This window comes from Rattus norvegicus, chromosome 4 (assembly GCF_036323735.1).
Source record: "Rattus norvegicus strain BN/NHsdMcwi chromosome 4, GRCr8, whole genome shotgun sequence".
Classification (NCBI taxonomy): domain Eukaryota; kingdom Metazoa; phylum Chordata; class Mammalia; order Rodentia; family Muridae; genus Rattus; species Rattus norvegicus.
In genome coordinates, this window is record NC_086022.1 from 121,371,729 (window position 1) to 121,392,258 (window position 20,530).

Sequence of the window (20,530 nt, forward strand, 5' to 3'; positions counted from 1 at the left end):
GTGGTAGACTGTGACTCCTCAGGGAGCGGAGGTCACTGGCTTTGGGCCTCACACTGTTTATCCCGTGATTATCATTAGACAGATAGTTAAGAACAGAAGAAAGAGAAGGAATAAGTGCAGGGCGGAGAGAAGGGGAGGAAAGACATGTAGCGAAGGGAGCATGGGAGGAGGGGACACAACAAAAGGAGATTAGGTATCTACGGTGCTCAGGGAGAGGCATCCAAGCATGGGCGATGCTTTTGTGGCCTCTCGTCTCAGTGGATGAACTCCCTTCCGCCCCTACAGGCTCTTCCTCTTTTCCTTATTTAGAATATTCCCTTCTGCGATATTCGGTGTTCTGCTGCTATTACAAATGCCTGGGGATATGAGCCTCGGGTAAAGACGTTAAGAGCAGGTGTGTTTTCTTCCTACCACTGTTCCGTACTTCTGCCACATGGATGGTGCTAGGATGACCACAGGGCCACAAACTGAGGGCAGGGAAGCCATACAGGAAGGAAGCTGAAACACACAGGTCATGGATTGGGGGAGAACTGCCTACCACAAAAATCATCTGCACTGGACATCACATAAATTCAAAGCACAGGCTCACGTGCCAGGCATGCAGATTTAGGAATTTTCTTCCTATTTGTTTGTTTTTATTTTTATTTTTCCCTCTCATACATTATATTCCAACTGCAGTTTCAGCACACAGGGGAAAAGATTTTCACCAACTTCACACTGACAGAGGGCTAACATCCAAACTATGTAAAGAAACTAGACACCAATGAACCAAATAGTCCAATCAAAGACGGGGCACAGATCTTAGCAGAGAATTCTCAACAGAGGAGTCTCAAATGGCTGAGAGACACCTAGAAAATGTTCAACATCTTCAGTCCGCAGAGAAAAGCACATCAGGTTGACTCAGATTCCACCTTAACACTGTCACAAAGGCTAAGATCACTTGTCCCTTATTGAAGCTGGTGTTAAGGTTCTTTCTAGGTCACAGCAACAGGGTGTGTGTAGTTGTGAAGGAATGGGTCAGAGGAGAGGCTTTACAGAGGAAAACAGCAGAGGAATCAAGGATGACTTCAAGTGAGTGTGTTAAAGACCTGAAGAAAATTTTAAGGGGAAATATATGCATAAGAAGAGCTGCTTGGGAGGGAAGAGGGAAAGAGGGAGAGAGGGAAGGAGGAAGGAGGGAAGGAGGGAAGAGGGAAAGAGGAAAGGAGGGAAGGAGGAAGGAGGGAAGGAGGGAAGAGGGAAAGAGGAAAGGAGGGAAGGAGGAAGGAGGGAAGAAGGAAAGAGGGAAGCAGGGAAGGAGGAAGGGAGGGAAGGAGGGAATAAAAACTTCAGGAAGTTGAAAAATACCTTAATAACTGGGTTAAAGAGAAAAAACACACCAGGTATTAGGAAACTTTTAAAAAGATACAATAGTTATAAGATGCAAATAAAACACATTATTCTTTCATGCTTCCATTAGAAAGAGCAGAAGAGACTCTCTGTAAGGGAGCAACATTCAGTTTAAGCCATCAGCCAAAGAACAACAGAAATCCTGTAAGACCCAAGGTAGACATCAGCAAAAAGGAAAGCAAGGCGGCGCCGGAGGGAACAGACAGGAACATTTAGAAGCAGCATCACTGGGGGATCTGACCTACTGGGTGTAAGACCCATCTGTGCATCTGGGGTCTTTGTCACTGGATAGTGTAAATGAACCAGGGAAGCAGTGTGACAACAAGCAGGAGGTTATGTCCACGGGCAATGAGTGGCCTTAGAAGCCAAACAGCTTCACTAACAGATGTTGGAACTGCTAGATGTCTAAGTGGGGAAAACCGTACTGGAACCTCACACTACATTCACAAGTAATAGTAAGCTTAAATTCGAAAAGCAGGCTTTTAAGAAAATATAGGAAAATGCTTTAAGGACACTGGAAACACTCTTTAAAGCAATACTAAAGCAAAAATTATAAGGAACAGTGCTTGTGGGAGTTGAAACAGCTCTGCGAGAGCTTTGGAGGTCCACTCACCCACCCTGCCTCATAGGTCTGCTGTGGCAGACAGAGGCATGGGCGTGCTCAGCACAGGCCCCTCTGCATCGGGGATTTTATCCCCTCTGCAGCCATGAGGCTAGGCAGCGGGGGCAATACAGCTAGCTTCACATTTTCCTAATGACCTTTTCATTGAGTTGTGGTAAAGCCTCAAAATTTCCAAGGCTATCTTGTGTGCATGCGTGCATCTCTCTCTCTCTCTCTCTCTCTCTCTCTCTCTCTCTCTCTCTCTCTCTCTCTCTCTGTGGGTGTGGGTGTGGGTGTGGGTGTGGGTGTGGGTGTGGGTGTGGGTGTGTGTGCCTGCCTGTGAGTATGTGTGTGTGCACGTGTGCACGTGTCTATGTTTTGGGACAGGGTTTCTCTGTCAACAGTCCTGGATGTCCTGGAACTCATTTTCTAGACCAGGCTATCCCTGAACTCACAGAGATCTGCCTGCCTCTGCCTCCCAAGTGCTGGGATTAAGTTTCAAGGCTATCTTTAAACTGGGAACAATCTGCATTCAGAACCCTGCTCACGCCTCCAGCTCAGCAAGGCGAGAAGTCCTGCTTGTCCCACAGCAGTCTGAGCAGACGGCGTCAGGCTGGGCTCAAGCCTCAGCTCCTGCCTTTGGAAATTGTGTGGTCCCAAGGAGTTACTTTAGCTTCCCCGAAGCGATATTCCTGACTAGAAAATGAAAGCAGACCATAAGGAGAACTGAGGTAATACATGCACTGTGTTTAGAAGGTGCTGGAACATGTTCCGTTCCGTAATGCTAATAGTCTCATCACTAGGCCTATGGACTTGGAGCTCCTAGGAATGGGTAAAATGAGGCAGACAGTTGCACACACATCTGAAAGCAATCCTGTCTAGAGTCCTGGCCTTCTTGCCTCCTTGTGTTGCTAGAGCCAGGGATGGGAGAGCATTAGCAGATGTTCTACAAGACTGTGGTCCTTCCTGGTGCAGGGACCTCAGAAACACTTAGTTAAGTCATGGCCTGTGCCATCTCAGCTGAGCAGCCAAGGTAGCAGAGTTCTATGGAGCCAGGCCACCTTTGAATGCCCACTTCTAAAGACTTTCTTCTTTAAAATCTTGCTTGTTTGTGTTAGTTCCTTGCTCAATATCTCACAATATCTTGCTTGTTTGTGTTAAAAAACAAGGCCTCCATTTGCCTTATTACAGTCATCATCCCTTCACGACACTAACAGTGGCATGAAAAAAAAAATCACCCAAACTCCGCTTTCCTCTCAATCTTTTTAAAATCTGAGACATTCTCGAGGCAAGTGGAGGTGTGTCACCCTGTGTCCCTGGTGCACTGGACAAGGCCCAGTTGAAACATTTGGTCATGGCTGGTTGACTCCCATGTCTTGTTCCTCATGAATCTGCAGGTGGCCGCTGACTCTGAGGGAAGGGAAGGCAGGCATGGGGCTGTTCATATTCCAAGCAAAGCGCCCAGCCACTATCCTCACCTCTCCTTTCCATGTCTAATGTCAAGACGGACAAATTTAATAAGCTGTGTTGTGTTGAAGAGACCCCAAGTGGGGCCCAGGAGTCTTGAGGACTTTACGTTTGGGTGAAGGAGCTAGAATGCCCCTTCAGTGTCTGTGGGTGAAGAACGAGTGGAGAATCATTACAGGGCGGAGCTCAACCTGTGCAAACCGAACAGATAAGCAGGGAGTGTTTGCAGAGTGACCAATGGGGAGTTTTCAGTACAAACTAACAGACTTCACTGATACCTAGGATGTGATTAGGTCTCAGGCCCGATAAGGGAGTTTGCCAAGGTGTGTCTTCCGATGTGATCACTTGGGAAAGAGATTTCCACGTCTTAACGCAGATATAAAGGCTGGACACTGCACGGGGATCAACGCCTGCTCCAGCTCCCTCTCTTCAGGCAAAATGAAATCCCTGGTGAGTGTGCTTTGTCTGCTCTGTGCTCTTGCTACTGCTGGTCCCCACCATGCTTCAGATTTCAAGGGTCTCAAACAAACCCTCTGCACGTCTATGCTGCTGTGATCGAGTTAACAGTGTTTGGGGTGGGAACGTTGAATATGTATGTGTCTGCTGTCTAAATGTCTTAGGTTTACTCAAAATGGACAAAGGGGAAAAAGGAAATACATAGAGATTTTTTATTTGGAGGGTGTTTTTTTTTTTTTTTAATAATCCCTTCTCATCACTTTGTGAGGAGTTTAGGCCTTTGAGAGCCATCCTATTTGTCATGAAAGAGATGCTTTACTTTTAAAATGTCTATAATAAGAATGATAGCCCCAAACCATGCTGAGCCTAAGTTTTTCTCATGGATGGTTACCTCTGATTGCTGTGCCAATAGTGTATACCAGGTACTGTTGTCCTCGACGGAAAATTGTGGACACTGAGGCAGAGGGGACTGGATTCTCCAGACCTGTAAACTTGGGATTCAGGGTGTGGTTTCTCTCTCTTGGGCCCTGTGCACAGCAGTAGTGAGGCGGACTTAAAACAACCAGAGTGTTCTCACGTCTAAGTTCTTTATTCAGGAAAAACAAACCCTTTAATGACTCACCCTCCCCACTGGATTCCAGTAGTTCTGCCCGGATACAGGATGGGAGCTCTCCCCCTGCCTCTGCCTCTTGTTTTCACTCAGCTTCTAGAGAGAACGAAGCAAGCTAAATGTCAGCCCTAAAGTGACGAAGATGTTCAGCTGAACAGTGTCCTCTCCCAGGACCTCTCGGTTTTCCAGGGGGAGATTTAAGCCTAAAGTATAAACTTATAGCCAAGATCTATCGACCTTGATATGGGTGTGGGGGAGTCTGGGGCAGAGGATACTCCCTGTGCTTTCTCTAGGCATTCACTGAGCTGGCTAGTTGATTCCCTTGTCAAAACTTCTAGTCTACACCCAGTCAATAGAATAGACAGGGCCATCTGAGGCTCCACAGCTGGCCTGAGGTGGGGACCCCGTGTAAGTGGCCTGCAGGATGTCTGTGTGTAGATTGTTCTTAGAGTCTCCACTGTGGGACACCAGAAGATAAATGGGAGGAAACGATGGAAAGGAGGGTAGAATAGCCCCACAGGCAGTTCTTGGAAGCTTCTACCCCTCCACACATCTTCCACCCACCAGTGTCTGAAACTGACAGTAGACTTCACTGCAGCAACCAGAAGAGAAAAGACAACACTGCTGCTGGTGTGGGGTCAGACTTGGAAACAACCTTGGCCCAGCATCAGAGCTACTGAGATTCAGTCTATGTCACCAGACAGATACCTTCCTTGATTTCAAAGGTTAACTGTGCTCCCAGTGTCCTCCTTCCATAGCTGTGCTTAAAAACCCACTGTGTTCATGTCACTCATGGATTCATTTTAAAGGTTTCATTCCCTCAGTGACAAGAAACGTGGGCTTCCCCCTTAGATCAGAGGACGTAACTTATCAGCTAGTCGAGAGCTAGTGTAACTCACACCAGGTCTCCCCACTCATGAGTCCCTCTCTGCTCTCCCACCCAAGGTTCTCCACCATCTAGACACGATTAGGCTGAAGAGCTGGGAAATGGGTAGTCAAGGAGAACCATGTGACTAACAGATCGCACGCGCTCAACAAGTGCCTACCGAGTGACCAAGTATATTTTCTACCTTTCAAAGTAGAAAAATAGACTGCTAGCTACCTGCGATGGCTGGCCATTGTGCCTAGGTGCCTTCTGTCCCCTGCTGATCCTCTCAATGAATGGCTACTCCTCAGAGATTCGATCTGTTTTCCAGGTGGCTTTTCTGGTGGTGCTGTCCATCCTCAGAATACAATCGCAGGCTAAGGAGGTGAGTTATCGTCTTAGAGCTATGGGGGAAGGCAAGAGCTGTTCGAGACCGGGCCATCCCAAGGACCGTGGGGTCCACGTGTCTTTGAGACGGAGTTCCAACAATGGAAAGAACGAAGTGGTCTTCATTTGTCTCCACCTGCAACACCTTCCCAGAGCAACACAATGCACTAACAGGTGGCGAGTCCCATTACCCGTTCCAATGACGTTGTTCCAGCTCTCCCAGTGAGAGGAGCTTTGGGTGCTACCTCAGCCCGAGCAAGCTTTGCATGGGCTTCCAGTGAACTTTCCACTGAAGTCAGAGGTTTTACCTCGGCGAAAGAGACGCTTTTCAAAATGCACACGGCTTATGGAAAACTTAATTTGGCTTTGTTGTCAATTCTAGGTTTTTAACATCTTCGTCCCAGGCAACAATGGCGGCAATGTCCAGGAGACCGTGACCATTGACAACCAGGAGAACACAGCCACCATCAACATCCACTCGGGCTCATGCTCTTCCACCACCATTTTTGACTATAAGCATGTAAGCAGAGAGGGGACCTTTATATTAGAATTTTTTTTGTAAAGGTCAGGGGTCAGCTACATAGTATATATTTAAATTACATGATCTATCTTTACATCTTTAATTTTTTCCACTTCTTCCTTTCCCTTTAAATAATTAAGCAAGCAAATAAAACCATTTCTAAGGAAAGAGATACATTTACTGGACAGGGATGATGTCCCACACTGGCCCAGACATGAACAGGAAGACCGCTCAAAGCGATGCCCAGAACTGGGTAGTGCCAATTGGATGACTAAATGAGAACTTCTGCTACAACCACACAGACGATGAGCCACCTCAAATGAGCAGAAACCCATGCACACACTTAAATTACTATTGTGGTACAGACACCATTGCACGAGAAGGCCTTCCCAGTGCCCGTTACTGGGCTAACAATAAGTCTTCGAAACTTGCTCTGAAAGCTTACTGTCCTCATCCATTTACCGATTTGGATTAATTTACTAATGTCTTCCTCTAATAATAGACCAATGTCTATCATGATTGTATCGTAATAGACTCGTGTCTATTATGGGATGCCTTCTCTGGAGATAGCCAGCTCAGACACCTACACTTAAGCTGTTTTCCTCCTTTTTTCTCTCCCCACATGATTTCTTCCTGGTGGTGCTGGGGTTTTCATGCCACCTTTTAAAGCACAGACTCTTTGAAGTCTTCAACAACCAAAATTATCTTTAAATAGGTTTCATGGAAATCCCCAAGGAGGCTTTTAAAAGATCGAGTGTGGAGACTTTGTTGAACCCTCTCCTCCATCACTGGCCTCCATGCCTTGATCTAGTGTTAAATTTTAGGTACTCAGACTTTTGAGAATCGAGAGCAGGAACGTGAATGGGTTTTGTATATTTGAAGCATATTCACATATACAAAGGTCAAAATGTCGTGATAGCCTGTGATCTTCCTCATGTCAAACTCCCCCACACCTGTGCGTCTCCACTGCAGTGTCCTCACCACCCCCCCCCCAGAGTGTGGATAGAGTTGGAGGAAGAAAAGAGGGGAACAGGGAAGGCATGTGGGTGGATTTAAGCCTGCCTAGGAGACTTCTAGAACTTCAAGCCAGGCAGAGATGATCTATGTTCAAATTTTCTGGGAGGGAAGCCTCTAGGCATTGTGGCTACTGTGTACTCAAAATGTGCCCTGAAATGATTGTAAATTTCACTGAATCTGAATTTAAATAGCCACAACTGGAGTCATTATGATATTGAATGATATTGTATTTAGTCAAAATTGAGGAGCAGGCTAGATAAAGTTCAAAGGAAAGAGGCAGAGAGCTACTCCTCTCACTCTTTAAAACTTGGTTCCAGAACACAGAGAGCATATGCCAACTCTCGCAGGGGTACAAGTGACAAGTAGCTAAGAGTAGACAGAATTCCACACTGATAGACAATGGTATTAACTCACAGCAGATACTCAGGCCTTTCTTCTAAGCCCGACTAAATGGGAACTCCAGAAACCGTGGCGTCAATAACTGTGCTCCTCCCACCCCCAGGGTTACATTGCGTCCCGGGTGCTCTCCCGGAGAGCCTGCTACATCATCAAGATGGACCACAAAGCCATCCCTGCTCTGGACAAACTCCAACGGTTCCTCTATGAGAAGCAGGTAATTTGGGGTTCCTCTGCAAACTCTGCAAACTGAAAGAGCTCATGCTTCTGTCTCATGAGAATGAGGTAGACCATACTATAGACGTCCATGCATACATATGATGCTCAACTTTCCACCATGTTCTCACATTTGGGAGAGGGAGGCATGCAAGCTCATCTCAGTACAGCATTCATCATAGAGCCCTGACTACGCGGACTTATAAGAACTTAAATGGATTGTCTTGGAGAGGGGCTGGCGAGGCTTTCTTCTCAGAGATGAGATCTTAGATACAGCGTTTAGTTGAAAATGAGTACATTTATGATATCCAATCAATGACACAGACAAATTATACCAAAGAGTGAGAATCTCCACACAACACACTGAAGCAAGACTCCTAGTCCTGGTCCTGTCTACACAGCCCCGTCTGTCCACATTTATCAGTGGATTAACCTTCTGCAGGTTTCATTGCAGTAATGGACTGCAGATAAAAATGAGCTTTTGTTCCAGACACAGCAGTGAGAGGAGACAATAGCTTGAGATCCCTGAATACCCTTTACTCAACCACTGAACAGAGAAAGCCATTTACAATTTAAAGTAAGGCCCAAGATGCTTACCTGTTTCTTCAACGCTGTTCTCTGTGATGTCATTTAGACAATGAATGCCATGGCCTCCACGGAGTATACCTGGGTCAAGTACAACCCCCTAAAGTCTCTGATCACAAAGGTGGACTGGTTCCTGTTTGGCTCCCCGATTGAGCAGCTGTGCAAGCACATCCCCCTGTATGAGGGGGAGGTGGCCACGAAGCCAAGTGAGTACCGCCGAAGCCAAACAAATTCTGGAGGCAGCTGTATGCCACGCTGTCGGAGGTGGGGTGGGGCATGCTGTGTGGATTATACACATGTGAAAACTTAGTTCAGTTCACTTCAGGAATTGAGTTTCTACTGTGTGCACAGATCTTCAGAGACACGAGGAAGACAGAAGTGGGCAAAGCTCTGCCTCTGTGGGGCATAGCACAGTGGGAAAATGGCTGAGTGGAAAATCACAAATGGGGTCAGGCAGGGTTCCTGGGTGTCAAAGGAACCGCAGGGATCCTGTCTTTTCACACATAAGTGCTCCATGTTAAAACACACACACATACACACAGACACACACACACACAGACACAGACACACACACACAGACACACACACAGACACACACACACAGACACACAATACACATATAGACACACACACAATACACATATAGACACACACACACACACACACACACACACACACACACATACACACACTCACTCGCTCTTCCAGGGCACCTTTCAAACGGTATCCTCTGGAGGTGGTAAGGAATGCTGCCAGGGTCCAGCATAGAGCGTTCCAGGGAAGAGAAGGTGGAGTGCTGAACAGACTGGGGACAGCAGTGGGGTGTTACAGACCAAGGCGATGTCACTGAATTTGTGTCAAAGTAGACAGAACCAGTGGAAAACAAGAGCCATTTATCAGAGTAGTGGGAGGTAAAGAAGGTGTTAGCATTTACTGCCCATTTGCCCAGAAAGTCAGCACTTATGATTGTCTAGAGAGGCAGCAGTACCAAACCACATGACATCCCCAGACCAACACTTCCAGAGCTGTTGGTCTTATGCTAGTGAAATTATTATAATAATAATTATTATTACTATTACCTCAATGAAGTTACAGCTAAAATCTTGGTTGCTATGAAATTATAAGTTCTGTCCCCACCCCTGCAGTCAGGACCTTCAAAATACTGGTTTGCTAGATTGAAACACATGTTTAAATGCTGTTTCTCTACATTTTTCCATTTCCAGGAGAGGTGGGCACTGGAGGCTGTGCAAAGGTGGGGATCCTGGGTATCCTGGGGATCTCTATCTGCGGAGGGATTCACCTTTAAGATGGCCCATCAGTTGACTTCGTCTTTTCAAAGAAACAAACCTTTGGTTGCCACTCAGAAGCAAAACTAAATTCTTCCCAACATTCCATGTACTTATGAGATCCAGCAATAACACAGAAATGATATATTTACAGATACCTGTGTGTGTTCGTTCCTTTCATGGGCACACTGGGAAGCCAAGCGACGTTGATCTCAGTGAATAGAAGTACTTCAAATAAGACGAACACTGTATGACAGTGTCCAGATGATGGGGCACGTGCAATCTAACCCCTGACGTCTGAGCTCACTGCAGACCAGCTGAGCACCTCCATCTCAAGTCTCAGACAACAGGGCTGGGCAGGGACAAGGACAGTGGCAATGCCTTTCCCTGGGAAGAGGGTGGGGCTTGGCATATTCTTGTCAAGCAACCCACTGCCCTAATGAAGGAAGTTTCCTCTTCTGACCAATGAGTTGGCTCTGAGGACCATTCAAGTGCCTTTTAGGACACACATTTCAATTTGTTGAAGTGGCAGACTTGGCCACAGTGAACAACATTCTCTCGGGAGTTGATCTGAAGTAAACAGGAGGAAGCAACAGTAACACCAAGAACAGAATCAGAAAAGTGGGGAATCCAAGTTAATACAGTATAGGAAAAGTGCCCAAGGCTTAAAATTAGTTACACCATGTGGATCAATTCCAAGATCCATTAGCCAGGTCTTGTAAAGTCTGGGCAGCTGGATGCCAATTCAGTTCAGAACAAAGAGAGATTTAAACAGGAACCTCTCTGTCACTGCGTCTTTCTAGTCCTCACTCTGGTCCGTGACAGGTACATGCCTTCTGGGTACTTGGCACTGAGGTATGATGGGCTAGGCATCTCAAGCTACTATATTTGAGGTTGCTATTTTCTTGGTGGGGAAATGGGACATTTCTATAAACAGTTTGATGACAGTAGTTTTGACTGTGTTGTAGACTGCTATGGAATGCACAGGGTGTTTGTGGGTGTTTGCTAGTGACGGAACCCCAATCAGGTTTGTTGCAGTCGAGGGTAACCTGAGAGTGCTGTGTAGTTAGCTGCAGATGAGGACAGGGTACCCTGGAGCCCGGTGCTTGATAGCAGTGGACTCTTTCCTCCCTGAGGGGAGAGAAGCAGCACCTCACTCCACCCCAGGCTCCCCGTCTCAACTCTGTTTACAGAGAGACAGAAGCAGCTCTGCTTATGAGTAGGATTTTAGCTATATCGTCTCTGGAGATGACCCCAACTGGCCCCCATGGCAAGGATGGTTGGCTGGGTGCAGGGAGGGTGTTAGCGTCAGAAACCTCCTGGGGTTTGCTCTAACAGGTGTGCTCCTTATTGCTTTAACCATGTCAGCTACAAGGTCTGCTGTCTCACTGGGCTGACTCTAAATCCCCCTCCCTCCGAGGGAGGCTGGGGCCTTGGTACAGTTCCTAATAGTTAGCCCTGTCTATCTAAGGAAGGTGTACATCAACCTTTTAATCTAGGGATGCTCAACCCCCCGAGGCCATGAACAGAGAAGAGGGAGCCTGAACTAAAATGGTCTCAAAGGCTGGAAGAGGCCACATGTCACAATAGGCAGGAAAGATTGGCCATAACTGGAGCTAGCCGGCCAAAGGAGTCCTTGAAGGAGCCAAGGCGGGGGGCGGAGTGCTAAAACCCTGTGTGTCCTACACACCTCCTTGCTCATCCTAAGGGATGGTCTCTTCATTCTTCAGTCATAGATGCTGGAGCTTAGAAGACGTAGACCCCATTACTTCATTATAGAATTGCCTGCTAGGATTACTGACTCAGTGAATGAACTCAGCGTTATTTTGCCAAACATAACGAATGCATTAGTGAGCTAAGACAACGCTGAGCTTTCTGGTTCCTGACAATGGTCAAATAACTTAGATCAGTCCAACCTTCCTGTCATTACAGTTGTGCATTGGAACAAAATATCAAAAAATGACTTCTAAAGGCATGGGGTGACCCTAGCAGAGAAAACATGAAGGGTCCCTTGTCTACAGCCGATCAGAGCTGTCTAATCCTGTCCTTCAAAGCAAGCTTTACGGAACGCCCATGTCTCTTCCCCAGCTCCCTCTTCCTGGCTGCCCTAACCTCGGGCTGTGTGAGTAGCAGCTAAGCATCCTTTCTGCGTATTCGTTCCTTCAGTAGGGGGCTAACCCTGATCCGCCAAGTTAGCTTTCAGCTGGCTCATTCCCGTGCCCAGCTACCTTCACTGTCACAGCGAGTCTACTGGCATCCGGCAATGAGAGGACAGACCCTGCTATGCACAGTATGGCCCCTCAGTGAAGAACGTTCTGCCTCAAAATGTTTATAGTGCCCAGGTGGAGAAAGCTGAGCTAAGTCGGTCCTGTTTCTCCTGAGAGAACAAGATCATAGCTTTTCTTTATAAAAGCAAGGAGCCGATTGGTCCAAAGTTGTCAGGTGGCCAATGACATGTAAACAAGTCTGCTAAGAGAGGCTTCCAGGAATCATATCCGTCCCAGATACAGAATGGTACATTCAGAAGGCTGGAAATTCTGTTCTTTGTTTTTTTTTTCCCATTCTCCTTCCTACAGTGAGGAAATAATATTGATATCAGGAACTTCCACAGTCATTTTGGAGTCATGGGGTAACAATCTTAGAGAGGCAGGGCCAGGAAAGGAAGGGCTATGACTTACCTTATGCCTCAATACAAATGTTGATTTATTTTCAATGTTTAACACACAACTGAATGAAATGAGAGCCACTCGGCCCGTAACATCTCATGAAGCAAGCTGCCATTTCTGTCACCCAGAACAACCCTGAGTGACTTGTGCTCCAGTACCCTGGGACCTCAGGCTTGGGTCCTTCTATGGAGCTGAGGAAGCTGTGGCACGGACCACTCCAGGAGTCTCTTATTGAGGACCACAGAAGTCTGCTTTGTGAAGTGCACCCCACTCTAGAAGGACCTTGAAAACCTTGTCCCTAGGGTTTCCAGGAGCAGGAGTGAAGGGGAGAGTCAGGTGATAGCACATGGGCTGGAGGGGCTGGCGATGGGCACAAGGCTGTCCCTACCAGAGGAAAAGTTACAGAGTGAACACTGAATATCTGGATCCTTATTTGCGATGGAGACACCTATCTAAGCGATATGGCCCCTGGCCTAGAGTTCTAGAAGGAGGATCTAGAGTCACTCTACGGGTCATCACTAAGTAGATAGGACAGCACAGGAAAGAGATACCCAGGAGCCTCAGTTCCAGTTTTCAGGAGATGAGTGAAGCCTTAGAAGTGACCATACAGACTGGGCTCCATTATTCATTTATTGCCAAAAATTCTCGAGAGATAGCCTAAAGAGACTCAGAAATGAGAGGTTCTAGTGGAGCCAACTCCAGGATGTAGGATGTTCTGGGAAGCACATGGCCAGCAGTGCACAGAAGATGAGGGAGGACACAGAGGATGAGGGAGGCTGCAGGGGATGAGGGATGATGTGGAGGATGAGGGATGATGTAGAGGATGAGGGATGATGTAGAGGATGAGGGATGATGTAGAGGATGAGAGAGGCTGCAGGGGATGAGGGAGGCTGCAGAGGATGAGGGATGATGTGGAGGATGAGGAATGATGTAGAGGATGAGGGAGGCTGCAGGGGATGAGGGATGATGTGGAGGATGAGGGATGATGTAGAGGATGAGGGATGATGTGGAGGATGAGGGATGATGTAGAGGATGAGGGAGGCTGCAGGGGATGAGGGAGGCTGCAAAGGATGAGGGATGATGTGGAGGATGAGGGATGATGTGGAGGATGAGGGATGATGTAGAGGATGAGGGAAGCTGCAGAAGATGAGGGATGATGTAGAGGACGAGGGATGATGTAGAGGATGAGGGAAGCTGCAGAAGATGAGGGATGATGTAGAGGATGAGGGAAGCTGCAGAAGATGAGGGATGATGTAGAGGATGAGGGAAGCTGCAGAAGATGAGGGATGATGTAGAGGATGAGGGAAGCTGCAGAAGATGAGGGATGATGTAGAGGATGAGGGAAGCTGCAGAAGATGAGGGATGATGTAGAGGATGAGGGAAGCTGCAGAAGATGAGGGATGATGTGGAGGATGAGGGAAGCTGCAGAAGATGAGGGATGATGTGGAGGATGAGGGATGATGTAGAGGATGAGGGATGATGTAGAGGATGAAGGATGATGTAGAGGATGAGGGAAGCTGCAGAAGATGAGGGATGATGTAGAGGATGAGGGAAGCTGCAGAAGATGAGGGATGATGTAGAGGATGAGGGATGATGTAGAGGATGAGGGAAGCTGCAGAAGATGAGGGATGATGTGGAGGATGAGGGATGATGTAGAGGATGAGGGATGATGTGGAGGATGAGGGATGATGTAGAGGATGAGGGATGATGTGGAGGATGAGGGATGATGTGGAGGATGAGGGATGATGTAGAGGATGAGGGAAGCTGCAGAAGATGAGGGATGATGTAGAGGATGAGGGATGATGTAGAGGATGAGGGAAGCTGCAGAAGATGAGGGATGATGTGGAGGATGAGGGATGATGTGGAGGATGAGGGATGATGTGGAGGATGAGGGATGATGTAGAGGATGAGGGATGATGTGGAGGATGAGGGATGATGTAGAGGATGAGGGATGATGTGGAGGATGAGGGGGGCTGCAGAGGATGAGGGATGATGTGGAGGATGAGGGGGGCTGCAGAGGATGGGGGATGATGTGGAGGATGAGGGATGATGTAGAGGATGAGGGATGATGTGGAGGATGAGGGGGGCTGCAGAGGATGGGGGAACCCAAGAGGATAAGAGAATCCATCTGCTAGACCACAGACACTGGAACTTTATTATTTCTTCGTACAAGGTAGAAAATGCACCTATCCCCCCACCCCCAATCCCAGATTACAGGGGGGCATGGGATGCCAAGATGTGGAGGGCAGGGCCTGTATGGGACACTTCCCACAGGCAGAGAGGCTGGACCAGGTTCAGAGCCCAGGGATCTCCCCACAGATGGACAGCCCCATGAAGGATAGCAGCTGGAGCTCAGAACAGGAGTCTGGGTCCATTGCCCCGGCGGTACCTTCAAGAGGAAGGATCCACACTTTAGAGAAAGAGTCAACAGGGACATGGGGCACCTGCACTGGATGAGCACTCAGGCCAGCGGATGCCCACCCTGGCCCCTCTCCCCTGGCCCCTCTCACCGGCCCTCGCTGTAATCACCTCTTTTTCTTCTCCTATTCCCTTATTGTGCTTCTTAACCCCTTAGCCCAGCCTGCACTGGTTCTCTCCTGTTCTTGTGTTTTGAAGAACTCTGGCTTGTGGGTTTAAGACCAAGGTTTAAGAGAGGGATGCCAGCCGTTCCGCTGACAGCTTCTGGACCCCCAGGCACATCTTGGGTGTTTTAGCCTCTAGCTAGGTCAGCTCCTTGGGTCACTGATTTCCTCCCCACCCCCACCCTGGCCCCCATCAGGGCTGCCAGCCACCTCCTGCTACTTATAATAGTTAGGCTACAGGCACATTAAGAAAGAGTAGGACCATGGACTCCAAAGTCACTGTCCTTCCCCTCCAGTGGGTGTGGCAAAGCTCAAGTCAGGGCTGGGTGTCTATCAGCCATCAAATCCCAAAGGCGTCTATGGCTGCTCCCCTCCCACCACGAGCCTTGTAAGGAATCCCCTAAATCCCAAACCATGCGACTTTCCTTTCACGGGAGAAACAATGGAATGAGCTGTCATTGCAGATTGCTGATAGGTCCTGAAACTCCTCCCTCATCTTTTGACTTATGCATCACCTCGTGTTTCTAGCGGTGAACACACCTTCCTTTTGCTGCCGAGCAAAGTAGGTGGGGACCGCTCTGCATAGGTCTTTTACTGGCACTCCGTATTGGGCCAAGTTTTTGATTCGATTGGGCAAAACTGTGTAGGTCAGTCCGCGCGTGGGTGGGTAGTGACCGGAAGCCTGAAAGAGGGGGCGTCTCAGATATGGCATAACCGAGAAGGGGTTCACAGACAAGCTGTGAAGGTACGTGGGGCGATTCAGTTTCCAATCCAGAGTTGGTTTCCTGGTGTCTGTAACTGCAATGTTTTATCAAACCTCAGGAGGGCGAAAGAGACTGGCAAAATCTGGACGCCGTTAGCCTTGGGTGCTTTCTCATCTAGAATGTTATCACCGATTAATTTAAAACAGTTGGGGGGCAAGCGGGGGAGGGCGGGTGGACAGGAAACCGGGAAAGGGAAGAACATTTGAAATGTATATAAGAAATACCTAATTTTAAAAAAAAAGGAAAACAAATTTGTTGCGTTTATATTTCGTCAATTTAGATGAATGGGACACTTTTAACGTCTCTTTTAAAGATTTGTGTATTTTAGTTTCATGTGTAGGAGTGTTTGAAGTTCCATACTGGTGTTGAGTCTCCTTGTTGGGGCTGGGAACCAAAGCAGGACCCTCTGCGAGAGGCTCTTAACCTCTGAGCCATTTCTCCACCCACAACTTTTAAGACTAGCATAGCTTTAACACACTTTATTTTTTTTCTAGAGTTAGTACCGCCACCCCCCAGTTCTGAATGCTGTCTAAATGTGTTGATATTTAGGCAAAGTCTGAATAGACTCCATGAGTTGCCAAGGATTTCCTCCTGGTTTTTAACATGTCTCTTAACAGTTCTCTTAACAGTTCTCACTAGAGAGGGTAGGCAAAATTTTCAGCAGTCTTGGGCTTAATGGTAATAATGGCATGTATGGGGAGTGCGTGCGTGTGCGAGTGCGTGTGTGTGCGTGTGTGCGTGTGTGAGGCGGGCCAGGAAAGGCAGGAAGAAGAGAGACAGAGGACATGAAATCATTGCAATGTTTGCATCCAGTCACTCGTCTTCTCTAGCACAGGTTGGAGGCTTTGGGAGTGCCTCTACATGAGGTCATTGTGTGGGTTACTGATTGACTCAGTTGTGATTAGCTTTGATGGGACACCAAAGTCCTTGAGTCCTTTGAACATGTTGTGATTGCATGGCAGGAAGAAGAGACATGCATGGCGTTCCTGTGAGTGAGGCATCGTCTGAGAGAGTGGCTGTAAGTTACCCATAGTAGACACCCATCAGAGAGAACAGGACTCTCTCACTCACCTGCTTGCCCACCGCCTGGGTAATGTCGTTCAAACTTGGGAAGGCTGCTGGGTCCATCTTGACCAGGACACAGGCCATCTTACTAAAGAGCTTAACTGCCAGGAGGGCCTTAAAGCAACAGAGAAGAAACCTGTCTTCAGTGAGCCTCGGTACTAATGCTGACCTCAGGGGTCCAGTACCCTGATAGCCTGACCAAAACGCAGAACATCACAGAAGGGCCGCACCCCGGATGCTAGAGCATAGGTAGGATCAGGAGCTGTGGGTCTGCTCCTCCTGGTAAAGGTTTTGTCTCCCAGGATATTCTGAAAAGTTAACATTAAGGTGTGTGTGCTTGACTGGGTAGGACTGTAATACAACAATTTGGATGGTCTGCTGCTTAAGGGCTCTTAGGGGCCTCTGTTGCTGTTGTTGTTGATGTTGTTGTTGATGTTGTTGTTGTTGTTATCTGTAAAACACGAGGAATAGCATTTCTTCCCTGGAGTTATCATGGAGATGTGGCAAGAGCTGAGGTCCTCACTGCCTGAGGGAATGTCCTGTAAGCTGCAGGGGGCTCTCTGAGTAGCCAGGGGAGTTGGGAGGTCTACACCAGGACTTGGCTTCTAGAGCTAGGTCTGTCCTACATGTCCCTTCCTTGTTATTTGTTCTTCCTGGCTTGGATCACAGCTGCAGTTTGCTGACTCTGGGTCTGACAGGGCCCTAGGCACAGCTGAAGAAACTAAGCCTCTAGGTTAGTGGTTCTCAACGTGTGGGTTCTGACCCTTTGGGGGTCAAACTACCTTCTTCATGGAGGTTGCATATCAGACATTTACATTATAATTCATAAAAGTATCAAAATTACAGTTATGAAGTAACAATTAAATTATTTTATGGCGGGGGGGGGGTGGTCACTGCTACATGAGGAGCCATATTTAAGAGTCACAGTATTGGGAAGGTTGAGAACCTGGGCTCTAGCAGTAATTCTGCCTTTCTTACGCCACCTAGTGGCCTACTGTGGAATGTTTCATTAAGGAAATTTTTTTGCTTGGCTTCTAATAGCGTCCATCAGAGATTCTGGGAATCTCTTTGGGAAATTAAGAGTCAGGGAGGTGGAGAGAGAGAGAGAGAGAGAGAGAGAGAGAGAGAGAGAGAGAGAGAGAGAGAGAGAGAGAGAGAGAGAGAGAGAGAGAGAGAGAGAGAGAGAGAGAGAGAGAGAGAGAGACACGGGGGGAGGGGAGGGGAGGGGAGGGAGAGGGAGGGAGGGAGGGAGGGGAGGTGTTAGAGGAAGACAACATGGTGGACATGGGGAGGGCGGAGAGGACACTTTATGTCTATTCTGAGTTAACAGTGTGGTGGAGAGAATGTGACAGAGGTGGGTGAGGAGGACCTGGGTAGCAAAGGGCTGAGTGGGGAGGGTGGGTGTTGACTCTGTTTCATCCTTCAAAGGAGCACGGGGTAGGAGAGGCAGCTTTCAGGGCTGTTTTGCAGATATGGCAACTGAGGCATGCTGGCCAGAAGAATAATCTCCGTGGTCACAAAGCATTTCATTAAAGAGTTTGGCTGAGGCACAGGACTTCCCTTCCTGATTATGCGCCATCCCAATGGGACTCATTACTGAAGGAGGTGGTAGCTCATGGCCATATTCCTTTAAAATATGGAGTCAAGACAAAATAACTTCTACAGCACACCCAGTCCCAGAGGGCGACAGGGAGGATGCTTCCGTTTGAACCGGACCAAAGAGTTCTTTCGCATGGTAATAAGTGAGTTCCCATCTTACGTTCTTGTAGTCCACGATGCCATTCCATTCACTCAAAACGTTGTCATCCTGGATGCTGACCATACCTCGGAAGGTATCAACATGGATGGTCTGGGTCCCCACAGAGCCATCCAGAAGATGACTGTCACTAGTGTTCTAGGAAGAGCAATCAACCATGAGTAAAGTCAGTGGCCCCAAGTGTCTACCTGTCCATCCCTTGCAGGGTTAAGGGGAATCCATGAGAAACTACAGGAATGTCAGCCCTGGTTATTAGCTTTGAAATGTTCCTGCCAAAAGACATAGGCAGGCCGGACCCTCTCTGCCATACTCACCATCAGGGCCAGGGTTGGAACTAGAAAGACGGTCACAAGAATGGAAGGTGCAATCTGAAATGGAACAGAGGTCAATGCGCCTTGTCCTTAGCCTCTGCTGAGCTTAGACTCCAGGGTCTGCCTTGCTGGGGCAGAGCCTCTGTCAAGGGTCTACAGCGTCTGCCTTGCTCCATCGCTGTAGGGTTCCCAGGTGTGTCAGGACACTGTAGCTGACTGTGCTCACACGGGCTGTGCCTGCCGCTCAGGAGACAAGGTTCTGTCAGTCACTCAAGTCACTTCCACTGTCAGTCACTGATAGATTTAGCCAGCCTGACAGTCTCTGGTCAGCACGCAGCCTAGACAGCTCTAGCTCAGATCCCTACTCTTCCTTTGTTACCGGCCTCTCTACTTCCAGGGCTGGGCACATCCTCTGCTCCAGCTCTCGATCCGAACCCCAAATCTCACAGTCAGCTCTGCTCCACCTCTGCCCACCCTCTACCTCTCTGGAAACGGATACCTCCAGGAGTCCTTTTCTCTGAAGTCGCTTACCTGGTCTAAGAAGAAACGATTATCCACTGTTATGTGCATACTATAAAATTATGTTACGTGCACCCGGGCCTTAAAATATGTGACTTGCTCTACGTGGTGCGCTCTACCCTTAGAGGGAGTTTTCTGAGGCAGACATTGATGAAAGAATAGGGGGCTGGGATAAGCTAGCCATAGTTTCTTGAGGCTCGCCCGGCACAAGTGCACATCATGTCAAGAGGAATCGACAGACAGGGTCCTCCCTTCTCTGCACATCCTTGAAAACTCAGCATCCACTTTCAACTGTAGAAGGGAGATGGCCCTCAAAGGCGAAGGAAGCGGCCGTCTCCACAAGTGCCAGCCCAGTGCAGTGCTGCCTGCCGCAGGCACAGAGCAGCAGAGGGTGAGGCTGCTTTTTAGACCACTGGGGGCTGGGCGTGCTCTCGCCTGCTCTGAATGCCAGCATCTGGGAGACTGACATGGAGGGTTTGGGAAGTTTGAGTGAGGCAAGGTAGCCTGGACTCTACAGAATGAGGCCTTGTCTCAAAAAATCCAAAGGAACAAAAACACAGTATCCCAGTTGGCGCCACATGTATCTAAATCATTTCCCCCCCCCCCAACACTGGCAGTTTGTAAATAAGGAAAACCGTTGCAGACAAGACTCTAGCCTATGAGTGTCTACCTAGCTCCCAAAGAGTCTTGACTTTTAAGAAATTAGTTATTGATTCCGTTAGAGAACACCCTTCACTCAGATTCTCCAAAAGCAGAATTGCAAATGGAAGGTTATATGCCGAAATCATGGTCTGAAAATTCTATCTGGGTTAATTTGCACACTTACTGGGGGGAGGGAGGAGCCAGACCTCCTTGGCTGGTCTGACTGTGAGAAGGTAACCATTCGCATTCAAAGGTAACAATGTACTCACAAGGTATCTCATGTTGTCTCTCTTCAGCTAGTGCAACGGCATGCATAATAGTATTCTCTGTGACTCGTTATTTCCTAAGTCCAGTTTATATAGCCCTGAGCCTCTCAGGTCTCACTATAATAAGGGTCTTGGGAAGTCGTTATCTACAATCCAGAAACTAT

The 20,530-nt window shown here is 48.0% G+C and overlaps 2 protein-coding genes across 4 annotated transcripts in view; one reads left to right on the plus strand and one right to left on the minus strand.

Moving 5' to 3' along the window:
- Nucleotides 1-9,952, plus strand: part of Gkn2 (gastrokine 2) — a 46,039-nt gene extending 36,087 nt beyond the window's left edge. The window contains exons 4-9 of one of the 3 annotated variants that reach the window (XM_039107366.1): nt 3,751-3,907; nt 5,720-5,773; nt 6,158-6,295; nt 7,815-7,925; nt 8,559-8,715; nt 9,733-9,952. In XM_039107366.1, the coding sequence (XP_038963294.1) occupies nt 3,896-3,907; nt 5,720-5,773; nt 6,158-6,295; nt 7,815-7,925; nt 8,559-8,715; nt 9,733-9,815 (555 nt within the window). In that variant the 5' untranslated portion in view covers nt 3,751-3,895 and the 3' untranslated portion in view covers nt 9,816-9,952. Of the gene's footprint in view, nt 1-3,750; nt 3,908-5,468; nt 5,774-6,157; nt 6,296-7,814; nt 7,926-8,558; nt 8,716-9,732 lie in introns of those variants that run through there. The other 2 variants (NM_001039686.2, XM_039107365.2) reach the window with 2 other exon arrangements.
- Nucleotides 9,953-14,590: 4,638 nt separating this feature from the next.
- Gkn3 (gastrokine 3) lies at nt 14,591-18,991 on the minus strand. Its single transcript, XM_039109071.2, has 5 exons — nt 18,943-18,991; nt 18,632-18,766; nt 16,879-16,986; nt 15,584-15,725; nt 14,591-14,850 (listed from the first exon to the last, which is right to left on the minus strand). Exons 1-5 carry the CDS (start codon nt 18,943-18,945, stop codon nt 14,756-14,758), a joined length of 483 nt encoding a protein of 160 aa, XP_038964999.2. The 5' UTR covers nt 18,946-18,991; the 3' UTR covers nt 14,591-14,755.
- Nucleotides 18,992-20,530: the final 1,539 nt, after the last annotated feature.